The sequence below is a fragment of the Chiloscyllium punctatum genome, chromosome 28 (assembly GCF_047496795.1).
Source record: "Chiloscyllium punctatum isolate Juve2018m chromosome 28, sChiPun1.3, whole genome shotgun sequence".
Classification (NCBI taxonomy): domain Eukaryota; kingdom Metazoa; phylum Chordata; class Chondrichthyes; order Orectolobiformes; family Hemiscylliidae; genus Chiloscyllium; species Chiloscyllium punctatum.
In genome coordinates this window covers 63,662,092-63,680,284 of record NC_092766.1, presented here as the reverse complement: position 1 = coordinate 63,680,284, position 18,193 = coordinate 63,662,092, and the positions used below count along the sequence as shown (strand labels likewise).

Below are 18,193 nucleotides of genomic sequence, written 5' to 3'. Positions count from 1 at the left end.
GTGGGGGAGGGTGAGGAGTGGGGGAGTGTGGGGGAGGGTGAGGAGTGGGGGAGTGTGGGGGAGGGTGAGGAGTGGGGGAGTGGGGTGGAGGGTGAGGAGTGGGGGAGGGTGAGGAGTGGGGGAGTGTGGTTGAGTGTGGGGGAGGGTGAGGAGTGGGGGAGTGTGGGGGAGGGTGAGGAGTGGGGGAGTGTGGGGGAGGGTGAGGAGTGGGGGAGTGTGGGGGAGGGTGAGGAGTGGGGGAGTGGGGGGGAGGGTGAGGAGTGGGGGAGTGTGGGGGAGGGTGAGGAGTGGGGGAGTGTGGGGGAGGGTGAGGAGTGGGGGAGTGTGGGGGAGTGTGGGGGAGGGTGAGGAGTGGGGGAGTGGGGGGGAGTGTGGGGGAGGGTGAGGAGTGGGGGGAGTGGGGGGGAGGGTGAGGAGTGGGGGAGTGGGGGGGAGTGTGGGGGAGGGTGAGGAGTGGGGGAGTGTGGGGGAGGGTGAGGAGTGGGGAAGTGGGGGGGGAGTGTGGGGGAGGGTGAGGAGTGGGGGAGGGTGGGGGAGGGTGAGGAGTGGGGGAGTGGGGGGGAGGGTGAGGATTGGGGGAGTGGGGGGGAGTGTGGGGGAGGGTGAGGAGTGGGGGAGTGGGGGGGAGGGTGAGGAGTGGGGGAGTGTGGGGGAGGGTGAGGAGTGGGGGAGTGTGGGGGAGTGTGGGGGAGGGTGAGGAGTGGGGGAGTGGGGGGGAGTGTGGGGGAGGGTGAGGAGTGGGGGAGGGTGGGGGAGGGTGAGGAGTGGGGGAGTGTGGGGGAGGGTGAGGAGTGGGGGAGTGGGGGGGAGGGTGAGGAGTGGGGGAGTGGGGGGGAGTGTGGGGGAGGGTGAGGAGTGGGGGAGTGGGGGGGAGGGTGAGGAGTGGGGGAGTGGGGGGGAGGGTGAGGAGTGGGGGAGTGGGGGGGAGGGTGAGGAGTGGGGGAGTGGGGGGGAGGGTGAGGAGTGGGGGAGTGGGGGGGGAGGGTGAGGAGTGGGGGAGTGTGGGGGAGGGTGAGGAGTGGGGGAGTGTGGGGGAGGGTGAGGAGTGGTGACTGGCTGGTCGTTGAGGAGTGCCAGTCACCAGAAGAGTGAGAGTGAAGATCGGGAATAGTCTTGATGGAAAGGAATGCGCGAACAGCCCTCATGGGCTGAATGGCCTCCTCCTGTCCATGTGGGCAGTGAGAAAACGCCGATGTGAGCTTGAAGGTGGAAATCAGCTGATTTACATCATCCTTCGCTAGATCTTAAGGCACTATCTGAGACACTGTGATCATGTGGGACTTACATGTCATGGCCCATGTCTGGGTGCAGAAAAGGCAGGGCTTTGGTACTGGAGATAATCTGTGGAGGCAGAGATGAAGCTTCCATCCTCTGGAACATCGGCGTTCGACTCTAAACAAAGAACAAATGTGCAATCGCTCAGTGTTACAGAGACGTGTCCAGGAGACACCTGACTATGGTTTGTCTTGCTGTAAAAATCCAATACAGAGCTTCCACTAACAACAAATATTCGCACCCTCTCCCTTTGTTCCCTCTTCCCTTGTGTCTCTTCAGTTGTAGGAGCTGGTCACAGGAATGGGACTTACATTGACAATCCACCAACTTACTCAAAATCCAGTGTTAACCCACGTTAGTCTTACAGCGGCAGAGAAGGTGCACAAAGTCCGAGATCAATATTAAATTTAAAATTTGACAGGTCCATTCAGAAGTCTAATCAGAGTGGGGAAGATGCTGTTCTTGAATGTGTTGGAGTGTTTGTTTAAGCTTTGTTTCTTCTGCCTGTCAGCAGAGCTTGGAAGAGATTATAACTGGGGCGGGAGAGGTCTTTGATGATGTCGGCTGCCTTCCTGAGACAGCGGGGAATATAGATAAAGTCATAGAGTCATAAAGATGTACAGCATGGAAACAGACCCTTCGGTCCAACCCGTCCATGCTGACCAGATATCCCAACCCAATCTAGTCCCACCTGCCAGCACCCGGCCCATATCCCTCCAAACCCTTCCTATTCATATACCCATCCAGATGCCTTTTAAATGTTGCAATTGTACCAGCCTTCACCACTTCCTCTGGCAGCTCATTCCATACATGTACCACCCTCTGGGGGAAAACGTTGCCCCTTAGGTCTCTTTTATATCTTTCCCCTATCACCCTAAACCTATGCCCTCTAGTTCTGGACTCCCCGACCCCAGGGAAGAGACTTTGTCTATTTATCCTATCAATGCCCCTCATGATTTTGTAAACCTCTATAAGGTCACCCCTCAGCCTCCAATGCTCCAGGGAAAACAGCCCCAGCCTGTTCAGCCTCTCCCTATAGCTCAAACCCTCCAACCCTGGCAACATCCTTGTAAATCTTTTCTGATGGCTATCTGGCGTGAAGGATTGGGCTGAATTCACAACTCTCTGTATGTTCAATATAAGTAATGTATGATATATCCTATATATTCTCTTGTGGTATAGAAATGCTACAAAATGTAACTCCCATTCTTGGCCCCATTCCCAACCGCTCCCAAACCCATTCCAGTTCAAACTACATTGCCAATCTCCATCACCAATCCCTATCTGATGTGACCCCACAGAATCCTTGCTGTTTATTGCTGCAGTTAGGACCAGTTGGGTGTTGGTGCAGTACCTGCTCCTCCTGTAGCTGTTGGTATTTTTTGGTTTTACTCTGCTTGTAGTAATCCATGATCATCATGGCCGCATAGATTTTCCCGATTGTAAGGTCAGTGGCTGGAGAAGAGAAAGGGGCTGGGTTACTCCTGAGGTTTCTCACACACATACACACTGCAATTGAATTGAATTAGGTCTATCGTCACATGTACTCACATGAGTACAGTGACAGGTTTTACAAGTCGCTGCATATGGCGCCATCTTAGGTACAAAGGTACCTAGGTACAGATTCTTCAGCACAAGTTCTTAGGAAAAAAAATTTAGAAAAATAAAGTAGTAAAAAGTTTGGAGTAACAGTCCTTCCACGATGATATAATTAAAAAAATTAAAAGAGAATTTAAGACTGAGAAATCAGAGGTAAATTATAAAATCGCTGCCACATTATTTTAAGCAGGGTACATTCATCGGTCACTCAGTCTATAAGTGAGCTACTCAATGCAGATCTGTAACCCAATGTCTGGTAATTGTTGAAACTGTCAGCAAAAACCATGGGCAGGAGAAGGGATGAAATCTGGAGTGCCTTATGGAGTCCAAGGTCGGAAGAGCATCAGGCTGGATCAAGGAGTTTGGGATCAGGGGAGGAGACCCATCATAAAGGAGTCATTTTTGCAGCACTTTAGAGAATCTGTGTGGACTTGTTGGGCTGAACGGCCCGTTTCCACACTATAGATGTTCAACGAAATTCCATGGAATTTTAAATGAGCTTTTCAGATGCATTTAAGAAAGTTATGGTCTAGGACAAACCATGTTTCACTTACGCATGTGGATTGGAACCAGGAGGTCTAAGGTCTTCTGGGGGAGATGAGGCCAAATAGTCATAATCTCCTTTCGTAACTCTGCATCTAACTGCTGCTTATCAGCTCCACCTGAAAGACAGGTTTATTTAAGAACAGCATTATAATGTGTATCTCAAAGTAACCCAACCCTACAAAGACAGCTCACAGTGTACAGATATCTCCCTGAGAGACAGAGCGAGAGAGAGAGGAGTGAGGACTGAGAGACACCAGTCCATGTACAGATATCTCCCTGAGAGACAGACGGGGAGCTGAAAGACAGCAGTCTGCGTACACATATCTCCCTGAGTGAGGGAGGGTGGTGAGATGGATTATTTGTGTACAATTGTCTTCCTTAGAGCTGGAGACTGAGACACGCAAATGGAAGTATCAGTGTCTCTCTTATGACAGATTATGAATGTGCCAAATAATATGACAGGAAGGCTGTCATAATTTCCTGGATAGAAAGTTTCTGTCTGGCTGTCTGTCTTCTTAGACAAGACGGTCCTTCAAACCTACCTTATTAACGAAGGTCAATTCCTCTGATATGTTGCTCAGGTCAGATTTTGTGTGGTGATTGCTCCTGTGAGACATCTTGGCATCTTTTACTACAATGAAGACACTACAGAAGTGGGAGCCAGTGGTTTCAATCAGGTCCCAAAAGAGAAAGTATGTGTCCTGTTTGGTGTGGCCCCAACACTCGAGATCCCTCTTACCTTTCGCAAGCTTGATGTGAAGTGCTGTCCTGATTAGGCCCATGAGGGTAGAAGTGAAATGAACAGTCTTGTCTTCACTCACAGGCATGTTCATCAATACCAGCCTCTATAAAGGACAGGGGATAACAAGTCACAGCCACATCCAGCAAAGGCCACCTTTCCAGAGATTAGAGGACTGGTACCTAGTCTTCACAGCAGCTCCACTCATAGTGATGGGTGTGTGGGGTGCGCGTGTGTGCTGCAATGTTCCCCAACACCCTCCCACCACCCTGATGCCCCCTTCCCCCTTACACAACCTCCCCCTCCCCCAGTTCCTCCATTCGCTGCAACTTCCTCCCACTGAGGATGGAAAGCGAGTTGTTTAAGGTAGCCCGTTGAAGTTGCCAACTCTGACTGGGTGCACTCCTGGACGTTACAGCACAGAAGCTGCCCACAGACTCTTGCCCATTGGCTGCCCAGCCCGTCCATCGTGTGACTGAGCCACCTTCACATTGCTCATTGGAAGGAGACCCATCTTGTCATGATTGGACAATTTGTGACTGGTGGCCGAGCCATCTTTTTGCTTCTACCTCCAAACCAAAAGAAATTGTAAGAAAATGCAAAACAAACACTATTTTAATTTCATAGCCAGATGATTTATTTCCCTTTTTCCTGCATTGTCTGGGGCGAGGAATCTTTGAATTCCTGTGCGCTCCAGGGGAAATTCGGCAGACTTGGCAACCACAGAGGATACCAAACAAACAGCAACAGGCAAGGTCACCCCCGTTCTGAAACGGTGCCTAAATCCAGGACGTCCCCACCACCGGCCATAACCTGCTCAATTATTTCGGCAATTTGGTGTCATCTCCCCATCAAATGGGAACATCTAACCCAACACTCGCAGAATGAAAACACACTGCACTCTCACTGCCTTTGGACTAGAAGCATTGACTAGGGGGGGGGAGGGGGAGGTGACAAGCGAGCTGTGATCTCTCTCTGCCCGAAGTGATAGATGATCCATTTTTGTCAGGAGACTTCTAGCTGACACCAAGGTTTACTGGGTGGCTAACACTGTAGAAGCCAGTTGTAGGTTACGGGAAGAGACAGATGGGCTGACCAGTGGCAGATGAGGGCGGATAATCCCTGATGAGTGCAAGATGATGCACTTTGGAAGAAGGACCAAGATGAGGGAATATTTAATGAATGGCAGGGCCCTGGGTAGCTCAGAGGAGCAGAGGGATCTTGGGGTAATTATTCACAGATCCTTGAAGTCAGCAAAGTCATGAATAGGATAGTAAAAAAAGGCATATAGAGTCATACAGTCATGTACAGTATAAAAACACAAACCCTTCGGTCCAAATTGTCTATGCTGACCGGATATCCTAAATTAATCTAGCCCCATTTGCCAGCATTTGGCCCATATCCCTCTGAACTCTTCCAATTCTTATACCCATCCAGATGCTTTTTACACGTTGTAATGGTACCAGTCTCCACTACCACCTCTCATTCCATACACGCACCACCCTCTGTGTGAAAAAGTTGCCCCTTAGGTCCCTTTTAAATCTTCCCCCCTCTCACCTCAAACCTATGCCTTCTAGCTTTGGACTCCCCCACCCTAGGGAAAAGACCTTGGCTGTTCACCAAATTCAATGCCCCTCATACTTTTCTAAACCTCTATAAGATCACCCCTCAACCTCCAATGCTCCAGAGAAAATAGCCACAGCCTATTCAAGCCTCTCCCTATAGCTCAAACCCTCCAACCCTGGCAACATCCTCGTTAATCTTTTCAGAACCCTTTCACATTCCACAACATCTTTCCGATAGGAAGGAGACCAGAATTGCACGCAATATTCTAAAAGTGGCCTAACCAATGTCCTGTACAGCCGCAACATGACCTCTCAACTCCTGTACTCAATACTCTGGCCAATAAAGGAAAGCATACCAAACGCCTTCTTCACTATCTTATCTATCTGTGACTCCACTTTCAAGGAACTATGAACCTGCCCTCCAAGGTCTCTTTGTTCAGCAACACTTCCCAGGACCTTAATATTAAGTGTATAAGTCCTGCCCTGGTTTGCCTTTCCAAAATGCAGCACCTCACATTTATCTAAATCAAACTCCATCTACCCCTCCTTGACCCACCTGATCAAGATCCCCTTGTACTCTGAGGTAACCTTCTTCGCTGTCCACTACACCTCCAAACTTACTAGCCATACCTCCCATGTTCACATCCACATCACTTGTACAACAAAAAGCAGTGGACCCAGCACCGATCCTTGCGGCGCACCACTGGTCACAGGCCTCCAGTCTGAAAAGCAACCCTCCACTACCAGCCTATCTCTACTACCTTTGCGTCATGTTCTGTAACCCAATGGCTAATTTTCCCTGTATTCCATGTGACCCAACCTTGCTAACCAGCCTACCATGAGGAACCTTGTAGAACGCCTTACTGAAGTCCATATAGATCACGTCTACCACTCTGCCCTCATCAATCCTCTTTGTTAATTCTTCAAAAAACTCAATCAAGTTAATGAGACATGATTTCCCATGCACAAAGCCATGTTGACTATCCATAATCAGTCCTTACCTTTCCAAATACAGTAAATCCTGTTCGTCAGGATCCTCTCCAACAACTTGCCTACCACTGACATCGGGCTCATGCTCTATAGTCTCCCGGCTTTTCCGTACCAACTTCCGAAATAGTGGAACCACATTAGATAACCTCCAGTACTCCGCGGACAAACAGGAGGCTGGAAGAGCACAGCAAGGCAGGCAGCAATAGGAGGTGAAGAAGTTGCCATTTTTGGAGGAACCCTTCTTCAGGAATGGATGTAGGGGTAGGGGGGGAGCTACAGCTAAACTGAACGGTGGGAAGGGTTCTGGGTGGGGAGAGGGGGCAGAGTGATGAGGTTGTGATAGGCGAATAGAGGTGGTAAGCAGATCAATAGGAGGAATGAATCCTGTTGGTAGCTGGAATGGAAATTGGGGATGGTTGTTTGAAGCTGGAGAACTCAATGTTGAGTCGTCTGGGCTGTGGGCTGTCCAGGTGGAAGATGTTCTTCCAATTTATGATCTGACTCACTGTGGCAATGGATGAGACCAAGGATGGACATGTCAGAGAGGGAGTGGGAAAGGGAATTGCAATGGATGGCGACTGGGAGACCCTTATGGGCCTGGCTGAGAAGCTCAGTGAAATGTGCCCTGGTGTTATGTTTGGCCTCCCCGATGTAAAGAATACCACATTCGGAGCACAGGGTTCAGTAAAGTAGGTTGGAGGAGAGGCAGGTGAACCTCTGGCTCACCTGGAAGGGCTGTTTGGGGCCCTGGATGGAGGGGAGGGAGGAGCTGTGCTGGCAGGTTTTTGCATCTTTTACGTTTGCAGGGAAAGTACCAATGAGTTCAGCGGGGGTTGGTGGGGGGGACGTGCTGTGAACCAAGGAGTGGTGAAGGTGACTTGCTGCCTGGCTTGCTGGGCCCTTCCAGCTTCCTGCTTGCCTACTTCGGATTCCAGCATCTACAGATTTTTTTGTCTCTAACCTCCGGTCCTCCAGAACCTCACCTGTAACTATCAAGGATACACATATCTCAGCAAGGGGCCCAGCAAGCAGATCCCCAGCTTCCCATAGGGTTCTGGGATACACCTGATCAGGTCCCACAGATTTATCCACCTTTATGTGTTTTAAGACATTCAGCACCCCCTCCTCTGTAATATGGGCATTTTTCAAGATGTTGCTATTTATTTCCCCACGTTATCTTCCACGTCCTTCTCCACAGTAAAAACTGATGCAAAATACTAGTTCAGTATCTCCCCCATCTCCTGCGGTTCCACACAAAGGCCGCCTTGCTGATCTTTGAGGGGCCCTATTCTCTCCCTCGTCACCCTTCTGTCCTGAACGTATTTGTAGAATCCCTTTGGATTCTCCTAAACCATATTTGCCAAAGCTATCTCATGTCCCCTTTTTGCCCTCCTGATTTCCCTCTTAAGTATATTTCTACTGCATCTGTACCCTTCTAGGGATTTACTTGATCCCTGGTGTTTATAGCTGATATATACTTCACAGAACATAGAACATTGTAGCGCAGTACAGGCCCTTTGGCCCTTGACGTTGCGCTGACCTGTGAAATCTGAAGCTGAGCTAATCTAGACTATTCCATTCTCATCCATAAGTCTAATGACCATTTAAATGCCCTTAAAGTTGGCGAGTCTACTACTGTTGCAGGCAGTGTGTTCCGTGCCCCTACTACTCTCTGAGTAAAGACACTACCTCTGACACCTGTCCTATATCTATCACCCCTCAATTTAAAGTTATGTCCCCTTGTGCTAGTCATCACCATTTGAAGAAAAAGGCTCTCCCTTCCACCCTCTGATTATCTTATATGTCTCAATTAAGTCACCTCTCAATCTTCTCTCCAATGAAAACAGCCTAGAGTCCCTCAGCCTTACCTGGTAAGATCTTCCCCCCCATACCAGGCAACATCCTAGTAAAACTCCTCTGAACCCTTTCCACAGCTTCCACATCCTTCCTATAATGCAGTGACCAGAACTGTACGCAATACTCCAAGTGTGGCCACACCAGAGTTTTGTACAGCTGCAGCATAACCTCATGGCTCCGAAACTCAATCCCTCTATTTATAAAAGCTAACCCACTGTATGCCTTCTTAACGACCCTACCAACCTGGGTGGCAACTTTCAGGGATCAATGTACATGGACACTGAGATCTCTCTGCTCATCTACACCACCAAGAATCTTACCACTAGCTCAGTAATCTTTACTTCTGTTGCTCCTTCCAAGGTGAATCATCTCACACTTTTCTGCACTAAACTCCATTTGCCACCTCTCGGCCCAGCTCTGCAGCTTATCTATGTCTGTAACTGACAACAACCTTTGGCACTGTCTACCTACCTTAATGTCATCTGCAAATTTACTGGTCCATCCCTCTATGCCCTCAATCATGTCATTTATAAAAATGACAAACAGCAGTGGCCCTAAGACAATCCTTGTGGTACCCCACTAGTAACTGAACTCCAGGATGAACATGTCCAATCAACCACCACGCTCTGTCTTCTTTCAACTAGCCAATTTCTGATCTAACACGCTAAATCACCCTCAATCCCATGCCTCCGTATTTTGTGCAGTAGCCTACCGTCTTTACTGAAAGCCATATACTCCATATCAACCACTTTACCCTCATCCACCTGTTTGGTCACCCTCTCAAAGAACTCAATAAAGTTTGTGAAGCAAGATCTACCTTTCACAAAACCATGTTGACTATCCCTAAGCAACTTATTCCTTTCTAGATGATTATAAATTCTAACTCTTACAACCTTTTCCAATACCTTACCCACAAGCGAAGTAAGGCTCACTGGTCTATAATTACCAGGATTGTCTCTACTCCTCTTCTCAAACAAAAGGACATTTGCTATCCTCCAGTCTTCTGGCACTATTCCTGTAGACAATGATGACATAAAGATCAAAGCCAAAGACTCTGCAATGTCCTCCCTGACTTCCCAGACAATCCTAGGATAAAGCCCATCTGGCCCAGGGGACTTTCTATTTTCACACTTTCCCGAATTGCTAGCACCTCCTCCTTGTGAATCTCAATCCCGTCTAGTCTAGTAGCCTGTATCTCAGTATTCTCCTCGACAACATTATCTTTTTCCAGTGTGAATACTGACAAAGAATATTCATGGCACACCGTCCTCATTCCTGAAGAAGGGCTTCTGCCCAAAACATCAATTCTCCTGCTCCTTGGATGCTGCCTGACCTGCTGCGCTTTTCCAGCAACACATTTTCAGCTCTGATCTCCAGCATCTGCAGTCCTCACTTTCTCCTAAAAAATATTCATTTACTGCTTCCCCATCTCCTCTGACTCCATGCACAACTTCTCACTACTATCCTTGATTGACCCAAATCTCACTCTAGTCATTCTTTCATTCCTGATGTAGCTATGAAAAGCTTTAGGGTTTTCCTTAATTCTATCAGCCGATGACTTTGCATGTCCCCTCCTGGCACTTCTTAACTCTCCCTTTCAGTCCTTACTTATCAAGGATACGCAGTAGCTGTTCCTTGAACAAATTCCACATTTCAATTCTGCCCATGCCCTACAGTTTCCTTCCCCATCCTATGCATCCTAAATCTTGTCTAATCGCATCATAATTGTCTTCCCCCCAGCTATAACTCTTGCCCTGGAGTATCTACCTATCCCTTTCCATTGCTAAAGTAAACATAACCGAATTGTGGTCACTATCACCAAAGGGCTCACCTACCTCCAGATCTAACACCTGGCCAGGCTCATTACCCAGTACTAAATCTAATGTGGCCTCACCCCTTGTTGGCCTGTCTACATACTGTGTCAGGAAACCCTCCTGTACACATTGAACAAAAACTGACCCACTTAAAGTATTTGAACTATTGTACTCTCAGCCAATATTTGGAAAGTTAAAGTCCCCCGTAACAACTACCCTGTCACTCTCGCTCAATCGACAACCATCTTTGCTATCCTTTGCTCTACATCTCGGAACAATTTGGAGGCCTGGAGAAAACTCCCAACAGGGTGACCTCTCCTTTCCTGTTCCTAACCTCAGCCCGTACTACCTCAGTAGATGAATCCTCAAACGTCCTTTCTGCCACCATAATACTGTCTTTGACTGACAATGCTACAACTCCCCCCCCCGCTTTTTACCATCTTCTGTGTTCTTACTGAAACATCTAAATCCTGGAACCTGCAACAATCATTCCCGTCCCTGCTCTATCCATGTCTCTGAAATGGTCACAGCATTGAAGTCCCATGCTGCAAGTTCACCCACATTATTCCGGATGCTCCTGGCATTCAAGTAGACACACTTCAAACCATGATTCGGAGATGCCGGTGTTGGACTGGGGCGTACAAATTTAAAAATCACACAACACCAGGTTATAGTCCAACAGGTTTACTTGGAAGCACACTAGCTTTCGGAGCGTCGCTCCTTCATCAGATGGTTGTGAAGAATAAAATTGTAAGACACAGAATTTATAGCAAAGGTTTAGTGTGGTGTAACTGAAATTATATATTGAAAAATACCTGGATTGTTAACAAACACGCAGCACTCCGAAAGCTAGTGCTTCCAAATAAACCTGTTGGACTATAACCTGGTGTTGTGTGATTTTTTTAACTGTGTACACCTCAAACCAACCTCTTGCTTACTGGTGCCCTCTTGCGACCTTGAAACCTTATTTCTGACCTCGCTACTTTTCCTTCTTTCTCTTGACCAAAATTTGAATTTCTCTAGTCATCCACCTACCAGCCTTGCCCTTCACTCTCACAGGAACATATTGTCTGTGCACTCCCGTTAACAAAAGCCCTTGGCTGGTGCTGCTGTCACTGAATGAGTCCGCCATGGTTTGAAGTTTTCTGTCCTTGCTACCAGTCACAGCTGACAATATCAGACTTTGGAGGCAGAAAGATCCAGCCCGGGCAAAACCGAGACAGCTGGCGGTGTTGGGAGAAAGCAAAGGGCCATCACAATCAAAACTGGAAGCTTCGCTGACCTGGAGAGACCAGATTACAGCAGGGGACGGCATATTATAACGGGCAGCAAGAGTGACTGTACAGAGCAAACGTCGCTGCTGGATACTGGCTGAACGCCACCAGGGTCATTCGAGGATGTCCAAAATGAAGATGTCAGTGAGAAGTTATGTCTGGCGGCCAGAATTAGATTGTCAAGTTGGCAGGGCAGTATCCAGAGCGTCCACAAGGACAAACATTACCCCCCTGCAGCTCTGACACATTTGCGTGAATGGCCAGGTAAACCGTGGACTCAGTTATACACCGTCTGTGCAGTTGCTTTCATGGGCTCGATGTTCTTAGTCTTGTGGAAGCCGACTCAAAATGGCTGGTCATGCCGAGAGTTCATGCTTCAAGTATGAGGTTGAGAGAAAAACTCGCACATCCTTTGTAATCCATAGGCTCCTGAAAGTATTGGCCAAAGCTAACGGGTCATTGGTTACCAGCAGGGAATCTGAGTATTTCCTGAAGTCAAATGGTATTTGTCGTACTCGGACAGCTCCATCCATTATCCAATAGTCTGGCTGAATCAGCAGTGCAGGCTTAAAGAAACAACTTACAATTTCACTAGATACCAAACTGTCCCTGTTTTTATTTGATTATAGCACCACCCACCGTGCAGGGATAAATCCAACAGAGTTGCCACTTGGGGTGGGGGAAGACCCCACACCAGGTTAAATGGTCCTGGGCCTGTGGGGAAGAGGATGAAGTAATACCAGGAGTGCAATGCCGGACAGAAGACTCCGCTAAGCAAGTTAGACAATTTACTTCAGGGAATGAAGGGGACTGTAGGAACTAGAGGAACGGCCCTGCATGGGCAGGAGACATGGTCGACGTGAGGTCAGGCCCAGGAACATAAAGTTAAGGGAGGTGCGATGGTGCTGAACTAGAACATGGACTGTATGAAAGCTGCAAACCCGCAGAAGGTGCAAAGTAGTGCCCAGCTCCTCAACCATCTTTCCGACTGTTCCGGAAGCCGTGGGCTCCCCCTCTCCGTCAAGTGTTGAAGATATCTTGGAACCTGAGATGGACAACGATGGATGTCACCGCCTCAATGCCTTCGCCTCTTGAAGAGGGGAATGAATTTCTTCCGCGATGTCCAGGCCTAAGAGGCAAGCTACTGTGCACCACACACCGCCCTTAGCGAAAACAAGTTGGAGTTTGCAGAGTCGGAGAAACCTGATCCGATGCTGAAACAGTCCAGGCAGAGCGACAAGAGGAAAGAACTGGCCTATGCCCTTGAACTAAATGGGAAGGAACGTAATGATTGTAACAAGGTCAGCCAGGTGGAATACCATAGACTATCGCTTCTCTGATTGGGGCTGTTAATCTGGTCCAATTATGAAGACCTGGTCAACAGAATTAAAAAGAAGTGTCTTACCGCAGCTAGGTGGTAGTGTGAAAAGAAAAAAAAAAGAAAAAGAAACAGGAAGGTCAGAAATCCTGTTCACTCTGAGAGAAAAAAAACCAGAAATGTCAGGGGTTCTTAAAAATAGAATGGGGGGTGTGCCCTTATCTTCACTGTTTGATCACACTACAAAAAAAAGGAGTAAAAAAAAAAGAAAAAGGAGTGTTGTTACATTAGAGCCCGGGTGTCCTTGGAGAAGGAGCACGCGGTGTCCACCGACACCCTGGAGTTGTTCAGGGAGAGGTGGGCGCCGCAGGGAGTGGAGTGTATTATTTTCCCCCTCCAACTCTATTTTGATTTAGTCCCTGCCCTCCCCTTCACTGTTTGATCACACAGCATTGCCCTTTGATGGGAAGGGCAGTGCTCGTTTTCCTATCTTCCTGGTGGTGGAAATTGAATAAAGATTTGTGCACCTTGTGTCTCGCACTGTGTCTCACACCTGCACACACACACAATATGGGTGCTGGGGAAGAATAAGCACTACCGCAGTTAGGCGGGAGTGTGGGGGTTCCTGGGATGAGACAGATGTCCCACTGTGAGAGACCAAATCAAGTGTGCTGATTTGCTCCGGAGTTTACAGGAATCACATTAAAACAAACCAGATTCTAATGGGGGTGGATAGGATGGACACAAGTTGTTTCTAGTTGGAGAGTCGAAAACTGGCGTTCGGGGGTGGGGGGGGGGAGGGGCTTAATTACAAGATAACTTACTGATCATTAAAAATGGAGATGGAGAAAAGGACTTTCACTCAGAGGATGGAGAACTTTTGGAATCCTTGAGCACAGATGCTTTTGGATACTACATTGCTGAATATATTTAAAGCCGAGATCCAGAGATCTTTAGGGAATCAATAGGTGATGGGGAATGTGTGGATTGGGAGCTCTGAGACAGATGACCAGCCAAGGATACATTGCTGAAAGAGCAGGCTTGAGAGGCTTAAAGCCTGCTTGTAGATTCTATATTCTGCTGCACTTACAGACCTATCAGCACCTACAATCTCAAAACTTCATTCAATCAAAAAAATAGATATTTTTCTTATTTAAAAGAGCATAGACTGAAATTGTCTCTGCACCATCCCCAGCAAACAGTCCCAGACCAATGAAAGCATGGGGGTCAGATACAGAGTAAAGCTCCTCTGTGCTGTTCAAACACCCCCCTACCAGGACAGCAGGGGTTTAGATATCAACAGAGACATAGAGGGTGTTGGTTTGTGAGAGAGAAAGGAGACGGAGGGAGAGTGCAAGAAGAACAATGGATGAGTGATAGAGGCAAATTGAGAGAGGCACAACTAAAGAGAGGGAGAGTTGAGTGGAAAGAACGTGTTGTGTGTCCGTGTAAGGATGGTGGACTGTCACTTTAAGAGTCTGATCATACGACGCCATTGGCAGTTCGGGGTGAGCAAACAGCTCTCTTTAAGCTCGCTGCCTGCAGAGTGAAAACCTCCTTCATAAAACTCCTGCTGTGGAACACTTCAGCCTCCTGCTCTTTCTTTGAATGCAACAAATTGAAGTGGGGAGAAGGAGGCAGAGTGCAGAAAAGAGGTGATGGCCTTAAAAAAAGATTTGGGGGTGGAGATAGAGAAAGAGAATTTGAAAGCTGGGCTAGAGGAGGCAACCATTCAGTAAATGCTGCCAGATGTACTGTGTTGCATCCTCCCTCTGGAAGAGACTTACAGCATCGATTTACAATTCCACAGTCCCATCTCAATGATGCCAGCTCCTGTCAGTAGAGATTACTCCTCCTCTCCGGGACTTCCTTTAACTGGTCCTTCATCTTGCTGGAGCTCAGATGTCCAGGATTTGTGTACCCGAATCCAGGACAGCCTCTGAGGGCAGGAACCCTGTCTAATCCTGTCACCTTGCCTGCTGGATTGGGGAATGGGGGCAATGCGTTGACATTGGATGGCATGGTGGCTCACTGGTTAGCACTGCCACTTCACAGCGCCAGGGACCCAGGTTCGATTCCACCCTTGCGCGACTGTGTGTGTGGAGTTTGCCCATTCGCCTTGCCCCACTGTGGGTTTCCCCTGGATGCTCTGGTTTCCTCCCACAGTCCAAAGGTGTGCAGGCCAGGTGGACTGGCCATGCTAAACTGCCCTTAATGTCCATGGATATCCAGACGAGGTGGGTTAGCCATGGGAAACGCAGGGTTTACAGGGGTAGGGTGGGGGGGGTATGGGTCTGGGTGGGATGCTCGTCAGTGGGGTCGGCGTGGGGCCGAATGGCCTCTCTCCACGCTGTCGGGATTCTATGATTCTACATCACAGTTGCAAACATTTGCCTCTGTCTGTCCCTGATAACTTCACACAAGCTTAACCAGGTGGGTTGAGGGGAGGGGAGAGTGCGCATTCCACTCTTGATCCCCTTGACTCCACGTGAGACGGATCTGGAAAACTCAGGCCAACCCCTGGCAAAAATGGATCAGTCAGATCACGCGGGCTTGGAAGGTTACCTGCACACGTCCCACATCTTCTGGTTAGGCTCGGGCAGCGCCGCAATCCGAAAAAACAGCTAAATCAACACGACAGATTGACAGGACAGACATTACCAAGCAATACCCTGGAATGCACGAGGAGCCCTTCAGCCTTTGCAGCTGCGAACAGCCGGGAGTGCTCGGACGATTGATGCAAAGTGTTTCCAATATGGCAGAGACGATGATGAGTGTAGGAATGGGGGGCGGGGGGGTGGGTGGAGTCAATGCGTGATCATACCATGCACTAAACACGCAGCGTTCACACAAAGCAGCTGTGTTCACACAAAGCAGCTGTGTTCACAGGCTGTCTGAATCATGCGTCACAGTATAGCATGAAATGGTCTCCAGCAAAGTTCAAGTGGTTGCTAAACCTCAGATCTTGTGCTTAATTTTGCACACATCAGGGTGAGAAAGGTTAGTGCTGCAGAATAGAGGACTCTCTATTCAGCACAGGTTCAGGGTTAGCTATAAAGCTACCTCGACTGTTTTAAACTGAACGTAAAGCTAAGTCTACACTGTCTGCATGAAACATTCCCAGGACAGGGACAGCACGGGGGTTAGATACAGTGTCAAGTTTCCTCAACACTATCCCTATCAAATACTCCCAGGAAAGGGACAGCATTGGTCATATATACAATAAAGCTCCTGCAACTCCTGTAAACTGAAAGTAATGCTCCCTCTATACTGTCCTGATCGAATACTCCTGGGGAAGGTCAGAACAGGGTTAGATACAGAGTAAAACTTCCCCAACACTATTCCCATCATACACGCCCAGGACAGGGACAGCACTGGATTAGATGCAGAGTAAAGCTCTCTCAACACTATCCCCATCAAATACTCCCAGGTCAGGGCAGAACAGGGTTAGATACAGAGTAGAACTTCCCCTGCACTATTCCCATCAAACACTCCCAGGACAGGGACAGCACAGGGTTAGATACAGAGTAAAACTTCCTCTACACTCTTCCAATCAAATATTCCCAGGACAGGGACAAGCATGGATTAGCTACAGAGTAAAGCTTCCTCTACACTGTCCCCATTAAACACTCCCAGGACAAGGACAGCACAGAGTTAGATATAGAATAAAGGTCCCACTACACTTTTAAACAGAAAGTAAATTGAAAGTAAAGCCTTCTCTATAGATTAGATTATATATTGTCATCATCAAACACTCCCAGGACGAGGACAGTACGAGATTGGATGCAGAGTAAAGCTTTCTGTACACTGTCGTCATTAAAAATCTGGTATGAGGTTACTGTCTTGTCGGAGTGCTGGAATTATATTATATTCTATCCCCAACACTAACATGACACACCCTGAGAAACATAAAAGTCACAAAACCAAAGCTCGGGATGTAATAAAGAGGACTGAGTGACAGTTCCTGAATTTCAATATCTGACTGAGGACATTTAACTGTTAGACACAGACTCAGAAAGAACTTCAACTAAGACCTCCACTCAACCCCAGACAGAAACGCTGACAAAGATCCTTTCAGTCTCAGGCAGACACAGTTTGAGGTTTGTTTTTCTACCTTGTAAGCCACTTTCGAAGGACATTTCTTCCCCAGACCCAGCGGTGGTGACATGAGGGTCAACATTTGATACATGTCAGTGTAATGGATTCGGCCGCTTTGAATGGAGGGAGGGATGTGATAAGCATGAACAGGAAACAGAACAGGAAAGAGTTAATCACATCTATCTCAATCAGCAGAACAACCCTTTGTCATTAAACCAGCGAGTCATACAGCACAGGAGGAGGCTATTGTGTCTTTACCAGCACTTCCAAAGAGCTTTCCAATTAGCTCCACTCACTTGCTCTTGCCCCTAGCCCCTGAATTTTCATTTTGTTTTCATTTTTCAAGAATATCCTTTTGTTCTCCCCAGAGTTACTATGAGTCTGCTTATATCACCTTTTCAGGCAGCAGATCATAATGTCTCGTGATCTTGCCCCAAGCCGTTTGATACATTTTGCCAATGATCCAGAGTTTTCATTACCATTTTCCCTCTCTTTGCAAAGTTCAGCTGTTGCATAAATGCGGTTGGATTCGGTGAGCTGCTGTGGGATGATGGGTTAACCGGTTCAAACCCCACCATACCAGCAGTGCCCAGCACAGCAAGCGTGAATCAGGGGAGGGACAAAGGGAGGCAGAAGAAGACATGCACCTCCATGCATCTGGATTATGCATTTCTCCTCCATAAAGAAACAGTTTCTCGGCTTTCCTTTCCCTTCACACTGATCCGTACCGCCAGTTTGAGATATCTTAACCCTAACCAAATGGCAAATTGCCGTCAGCTCCATCCGTTATTCAAGAATTTGGATAGCATTGCAGAGTGCGAGAGTCTGCGCGGGATCGATTCCCGCCCGACCTGCTCGACTTCTCACGGATGTGTCAGTCACGGGCTGCTCATTCAGAATTCCCCGTGGCAGGCATTTTGCCAGATGCCCAGGCTCAGAAGGGTGCTGCTGTCAGGGTAGGAAGTGACTGAGTGTGTATCAGTGCACGTGTGTGTGTGTGCGAGAATCTGTGTGTTTGTACATGCAAGTGTTTATGTGCGTGTGTTTGTCCCTCTGTGTATGTAGTTGTGTGCATATGTGTGTGCCGTGTGTATGTTTGCCTGTGTACGTGATGCGTG

At 48.1% G+C, this 18,193-nt stretch overlaps 1 protein-coding gene across 1 annotated transcript in view; it reads right to left on the bottom strand.

Moving 5' to 3' along the window:
* Positions 1 to 1,281: 1,281 nt before the first annotated feature.
* LOC140454093 (probable voltage-dependent R-type calcium channel subunit alpha-1E) overlaps positions 1,282 to 18,193 on the bottom strand; it is a 63,568-nt gene continuing 46,656 nt past the window's right edge. The window contains exons 8-12 of the mRNA XM_072549032.1: positions 17,092 to 17,188; positions 4,160 to 4,265; positions 3,429 to 3,536; positions 2,630 to 2,730; positions 1,282 to 1,392 (exon numbers count right to left, since the gene is read on the bottom strand). Coding sequence (XP_072405133.1) covers positions 1,282 to 1,392; positions 2,630 to 2,730; positions 3,429 to 3,536; positions 4,160 to 4,265; positions 17,092 to 17,188 — 523 coding nt within the window. The remainder of the gene's footprint in view (positions 1,393 to 2,629; positions 2,731 to 3,428; positions 3,537 to 4,159; positions 4,266 to 17,091; positions 17,189 to 18,193) is intronic.